Source organism: Propithecus coquereli, unplaced genomic scaffold (assembly GCF_000956105.1).
Source record: "Propithecus coquereli isolate 6110/MARCELLA unplaced genomic scaffold, Pcoq_1.0 Scaffold602, whole genome shotgun sequence".
NCBI classification, from domain to species: Eukaryota; Metazoa; Chordata; class Mammalia; order Primates; family Indriidae; genus Propithecus; species Propithecus coquereli.
In genome coordinates, this window is record NW_012151975.1 from 361,614 (window position 1) to 368,559 (window position 6,946).

A 6,946-nucleotide genomic window follows, 5' to 3' on the forward strand; every position below is an offset into this window, starting at 1 on the left:
ATAAATAAATAAAAGAATAAACAGCACAGGAAATGGTATACATAGGAGACTTTTTATCGGACAGGTATGGTGGCTCACACCTACAATCCCAGCAATTTGGGAGGCCAAGGAAGGAGGATCGCTTGAGCCCAGGAATTCGATGCTATACTGAGCTGTTATCACACCATTGTGCTCCAGCCTGGGTGACAGACCAAGATTCTGTCTCTAAAAATAAATAAAAACAAAAAAATTTATAACAAAGACTTTTATCATTTATTAATTTCTGAAAAAGATAACTGACTGTTTAAAGTAGTAGCTGGCAAACTACAGCCAACAGGCCAAAAATGGCCTGCTTGTTTTTACACAGCCTGAAAGCTAATAATGCTTTCATATTTTTAAATGGTTGAAAAAAAATCCAAAGCTTATTTTGTGACTCAGGAAAATTATACCACATAAAATTCAATTTTGTCCCATGTGAAAGTTAAACAGAGGTTTACTGCCACCCAGCCACACTCATTAGTTTGCATAATGCCTATGGCTGTTCTAGTACTATGACAGTAGGGTTGAGTGGTTGTTACAGAGACTGTGGGGGGCCCTCGAAACCTACAATATTTTATCATTTGGCCCTTCACAGAAAAAGTTTGCCAATCCCTAGTTTAAATATTTTTTAAAAATCATATATTATAGGGCTTAAGATATATGCATAATATATGCATAATCTCTAAAGGTTACATATTATATGCTTACATTTCTATAACATTCTCAAAATTAGCAAAAACAGAGATGCAGAAGAGCTTAGTGGTTGCCAGAGGACAGGCACTGGGGGAAGAAAGAGATGAGAACAAAGGGGCAGTGCGAGGGGTTCCTGCGAGGGGATGGCCGGCTCTGCAATCGACTGCGGTAGTTACAAGATCCTCCGCATGGGCTAAAACTGCACAGATCTACACATGCGTGTGCACGCAAAGAATGGTAAAATGAATAAGGTCTGTAGCCTAGTTAACATTAGCATACCAATGTTTATTTCCTGGCTTTGATACTGCATGACAGTTACAGAAGATGTCATCTTTGGGGGAAGATGGGTGAAGGGTACATGGAAATCTATGTATTATTTTTGTAACTCCCTGTGAGTCTGTAATTATTTCAAATTAAAAAGTCTGAAACAATACACAGAAGACACAAAACAATAGCAAAAATGGAGAGAATGAAGGCACTGTTAAAAGATTTGTACATTACATACAACATGGTATATTATTTGAAGGTAAACTGTGATTTTAAAAATATATACTGTAAACCCTAGACCAACCGCTCCCTTTAAAAAAAAAAAGGGTAAATCTAATCATCCAAATGAGGCCATAAAACAAAATACTAAAAATTATTCAATTAATCCAAAAGAAGTCAGGAAGAGGAGAAAATAAGGGGAAAAAACAGAGCAAAGAGCAAAACGGAATACTAAAACCCAATTATGTCAATAATTACATTAAATGTAAATAGTCTAAACACGCCAATTAAAAGAGATTGTTAGACTGGATATGACGTGTAAAACAGAAGCACTTAAAACGTAAAGACAAAGTGTAAAAGGATAGAAAAAAGATATACCATGCAATCACGAACCCTGAGAAAACTGGAGTGCACATATTAACACAAGAGAAAGTCAACTTTAGGACAAGGAATAGTATCAGACTGAAAAATGAGAAGTCTCATTTTAAAAGGGTCAATTCATTAAGAAACCTAACCATCTCCAATGTATATGCACCTAACAACAGAGCTTCAAAGTATCTTCAGCAAAAAATGACAGAACTTGAAGGAATAAACAGACAAAACCACAATAATATGGGGAGATTTCAACACTCTTGGAACTAAAAACAAGTAGACAGAAAATCAGTAAAGGACTTGAACGACCCTATTAACACTACTGATATTTATAGAACACCTAACAACTGTAGCATATACACCATTTTCAAGTACACATGGAATAATAAAGCCAAGCAAATAACATGGAATATACTTCATTATTATCATCATAAATAAATCAGCAATAGCAGCATTTTATTTTCATATCCTAATAATGTAACTTCATGTAGAATGACAAAAAATTGAGAGAAAAAGAGGAACTAAAGATCAATTGTGAAGACAAGTTCCATCTGAGTAGTTTTTCCTATTTATGTGGCTATCTAATGATGTTATCTATATGGCTATAAATAAATTACATTAACGAAGTATGAAATTTAAGTCAGCAAAGCTTCTACAATTTACTCTCATTTATTGAAGCAGTCTGAAAACAATTCCAAGTAAATATTATTCTGTAATGTACACATTTTTTCAGAGGAAGATATCTTTTTTTTATCATTAAAGCCAATGTGCAATCATCTATGTTAAGAAAGAACACAGGCAGAGAGCCAAATAAGAAATTTTAAAAAATTACTTAAACAATATTTGGCCCCAGAGTTTATTACGTAGTTCTTTTATTTCTGTTTTTAAATCAGCTTAGACATCTTTCTCATGTCCTCCTTAGGTCACAGGGGAGAAGGCAGTGCACACTGGGTGGCACTACAGGGAACTCATGAAAATCAGATTCAAAGAACCCCACTATCCTAGGCCCCCAAAGTAGTAACGATTCTATCACCACTTTTAGATTATGTAAACACATACATTCTAGAATAACAGAGTAATGTTAATAAGAACGTCAGCATGTTTGGAAATGATGTTTAGGCAAATGGGCCACGGACAGCCTTTCGCCAGCACCCACTCATGCCTCTGTCTGACCAGCGGGACAGGCGGAGTTTCTTATCAAACACTCTCAAATCTGACCATAAAGCACCTAAGGGCTGTCTCTGTCTGAGGTGAGCGAGGCCTTACAGAAGAGGTAACTCAATGCTCGAAGCATCGCTGGTCTCTGACACCAAACGCTCCTCCACCTCCTGAGTGTCCCAGCCATTCCCAGCGGAGAGCGACAGGCCCTGCCTGACTCTGCACGCAGTGCTAACATCCTCTCAGTCTGACTGCTCTGCTCACTGAGGGCCTTCTCCATACTCTTGTTGATAAGTACGCAATGGAAACACAGACAGGAAAAACATAAAGAAAAACTGTGCTTATATTATAAATAATGTACTAGATTGTGTAAAATTATTTTATGAAAATCACATTTTGAGGGAAGACTAAGTAGACACTGTCTTCTAATAATAAGCATAACCTACACGCCTACAGGAAGAGTTTTCACATTCTTTAAAAAACACAAATCCTTTTAAGGCATAAAATATGACATTTTATAGAACAAGGGTTTCTTTTTTTAATGAATGCTGATCAACTGCTTGCTAATTAAATATATATGTCCCATGGTTTTTATACTTAAATTGTTACAGATGTCAGTGGTATTCCCAATTACACATTTCACAGAGAAACAAAATCCTATTTAATTGTCTCCATGTCCTGAAAGAATGTATTCTACTTCATCTGGCCAGTTTCTCAGAATTCAACTCCAAACAGAACCACAACAAAGAGAGACCAACCGGTTCTTACCTTTACAGCCCCCCAGCAGGAGCGAGTAGACACGCTGTCGGACGGGACGGTAAATGAAGGCCTGGCTGGGCAGGGCCTGGTCCAGCTCATCCTCCAAGGTGTTGCTGCACTCGATCTCGCCACTGCTCATGATGCTGTACACCAAGTAGCTCTCTGCTTGGACATGATGGGTTCTAGCAACCTGTTCAGAATTTAAACAAAACTGCTTTCTCCTTGAAAACAAAAGTAACCTTCAAATAGAAAAAGTCAGTGCCTTTTATCATATGCCACTTGTTTAATGCCCTCAGAAATGGAATAACTGCCACTCAAACTCCTGACACCAAGCTGGCGTTTATGTTCACTCCTTTGGGCCACCAAGTTCGAAACCTGGCTCACCTTGTCCTCCCGCCCCACCTCCGACCCTCTGCCAGGCTTGTCTCATTCCCTGCTGCAGCACCTCCTCCTTTTGTCTCCTCCACACGCCCCCAGTAACCAGGTGCTCACTACTGTTCACTGCTGCTGCTACACAAGGCCACAACCACCCCTCTTGGCCGTTTCTCCCCCTTCAACCCATCCTTCACACCACCGCCATATTGTTTTTCTGTAAAAAGGTACAACTGGTACCCTCTTCAAAACATCTGAGTGGCTACCACACATTCGAGGCCCCATTATAAGGCCTCAATCTCCTTTTTCTAGCCTTAAACACCATCTCACCCTCACAGAAACTGCAATAACCCAGTGATATAGTTTGGATGTTTGGTCCTTCCAAATTTCATGCCGAAATCTGATCCCCAGTATTGGAGGTGGGGCCTGGTGGGAGGTGTCTGGGTCACGGGACGGATCCCCCATGAACGGCCGGGTGCCCTCCCTGAGATCATGAGGGAGTTCTTGCTCTGCTAGTTCACGTGAGAGCTGGCTGTTTAAAGGAGTCTGGCAGCCCTCGTCCCTCTCTTGCTCCCGCTCTCATCATGTGACATACCTGCTCCCCCTTTACCTTCCACCTTGATTGGAAGTTCCCTGAGACCTGCACAGAAGCACTTGCTGGCGCCACGCTTCTCGTATAGCCGCAGAACCATGAGTCAAATAACCTCTTTTCTTTATAAATTACCCAGTCTCAGGTAGTCCTTTATAGAAATGCAAAATGGACTAACGCATCCAGTCTCAATGGAACATCTTCATTGCTCCTCAAGAATACTCAATCCTCTCCCACCTTTGCTTGTGCTCCATAAAAACTTAATCCCACACAGAACATCTTTCCCTTCCACCCCTTCACAATCCTCTTCTCCCTTTAAGTTTCACTTAAAGTGTCACCTTCTCTGTGAACCCTTTCCTCCTCCCCCAACCAGAACCACCCCCTTACCTCAGGGAACTCAATTCGCATCCTCCCTACACTACTGCGACCTCACCTGACCTCCCTGTTAAACTATGAACCGCTTGGGATTAGCAGCTGTACAGCATTCATTCATTCACTTGTTCAATGATTGTTTACTGAGCAAAAACAAAGTGCCAGGCACATCTGCTTCTCCTGTGCAATGCCAAGACAGTGGTGGCACAGAGGAGGTGATGAGATGTATAACTTAAATTGATTCCACCGTCTCATTAAGTAGCTAAGATCAGAAGGTCTGTAATAACCTACATGGGGGACAGGATCAAGATACCAACGAGACAGAGGCAGTACGTGCCTCCTCCATGAAGAACCGGAATAGCGGGTGGATTCTCACATACTGGACGGATTGTCTAGGAGAGGACTATCCTGCCCGGTCCACTGCAGCTACCACTAACACCAACACAGAGGAGCCAGAACAGCCAGCAGAATTTCACAAACTGAACAGATCGTCTAGGATTCACCAGGGAAGCAACAGGAACCACTGAAAGTGGGTCTTGGGCCTAACACAGGGAGCTGGAGGAGACTGCAGAGATGCTGCTCCAACAAGGGGAACCACATGGAATGCCACAGGTCCCGGAGCAGCTTGAGCCAGGCGCCATCCTGAGAACCCAGACACCAGGACATCGTGGGCACGCCTGCAGCCATTGCTCAGCTCTGAGGAGGGACAAGAGGAGCCCAGGCACTCCCATGCACCCCTCGGAAGGCCCCTACCATCCTCCCACGGGCTGCTTTTGAGACTGGGACGTGAGCAGACAGCACTTTCCAGTCTCCTGCCCATGCTGTCTGTGTGGGTGGGGCCCCAGCCTTTCTGGTCACAAGTCCAAGGTGCCCTTTTGAGAATTTGACACTGGCCTGTGCCCTGCTCTCAGGCTGAGTTGGGGCTGCAGCCCCCATCCGGCTGGGGAGGGCAGGAAAGCAGGCTTTCCTGTGCCCATTGGGACGGTGCCCACTGCCTGCAGCTAGCTGCTGTGGGACCAACTCTCACGCAAACTGAACTCCTGACGCTTCCTGCCAGCCCAGCCTGCTGGAAAGGGCCCCGCCCTTTCTGGGCACAGGCTCAGGTTGCCACTTTGGGAGTTCAAGGCTGGGGAGCACCCCACCCTGAGGCTGAGTTCAGGCTGGCACAGCCGCAGCCCCGTGTACTTCCCAGGACAATTCCCATCACCCTGTGGTGAGTGACAACACTCCCCCCAGCATTGCACCCATGCTATTTGCCTGGAGGGAGCGCCATCCTCTCTGGTCACAGTCCCAAGGCACCACTTTGGAGTGCAGAGCTGGGCAGTGCCTCGCCCTCGGGCCAAGTTTGGGCCAAAGCAGTCCTGCCCAGCTGGGGAGGGACGGGGGGACCAAACTCCCCTACACACACCTAGGACAATTTCCATGGTCCTGCCACAGGCTCCTGTGTGACTAAGACCTGAGCCCACAGCACTCCTCAGAGTTTCTTGCCTGAAATGGGCTGCATCCACTTTGATCGCACCTCCACAGCCAGCACCATTTTGAAAGCTTAATGCTGGGCTGTGCCCTGTCCTCAGGCCGAGCTCAAGGTGACATGAATGTAGCTACTGCCTGGCCAGTGAGGGACAGGGTAACCCAAGCTCTCCTAAGCACACTTAGGACAATACCCACTGGGACTAGCCTGCCCAACCCACTGCAACTACCACCAACACCAACATGGACCACCTGGGTCCTAGCGAGCAGCTCCAGCACCGCTACTGTCGCCTCCCACATCACACCAGCTGCTCAGGGCCTGAGAGCCTGCCCACACACCCGACCCTCTGCTCCAACTCCCAGCTTCTAAGCAAGCCACCTAAAGGCCCAAGAATTGGCCCCCCCAGGATACACTAACATCGCTGCCAGTGTAAGCTGCCCTGGTGCCTAAAATCAGGCACACTCAGCCAACTGCTGCCACCACTGGGCCTAAACACTGGCTCCGCTGCCATCTGAGTTCCCAGGAAAACTTCACCACACCAACTAATAATTGTTCCTTAAGCCACTACAGAAATCAGATACCACTGGCCATGTGTACTGCCCAAGAAATCATACAGAGACCACACTACTGCAGGCACCAAAAATCAAAGCCAAAGT

The 6,946-nt window shown here is 44.9% G+C and overlaps 1 protein-coding gene across 6 annotated transcripts in view; it reads right to left on the reverse strand.

The window, feature by feature from the left end:
- FAM120B (family with sequence similarity 120B) overlaps positions 1-6,946 on the reverse strand; it is a 123,892-nt gene that overhangs the window by 97,149 nt on the left and 19,797 nt on the right. For all 6 annotated transcript variants that reach the window (XM_012659317.1, XM_012659320.1, XM_012659318.1 and 3 more), the window contains one exon: positions 3,496-3,676. In XM_012659317.1, the coding sequence (XP_012514771.1) occupies positions 3,496-3,676 (181 nt within the window). The remainder of the gene's footprint in view (positions 1-3,495; positions 3,677-6,946) is intronic.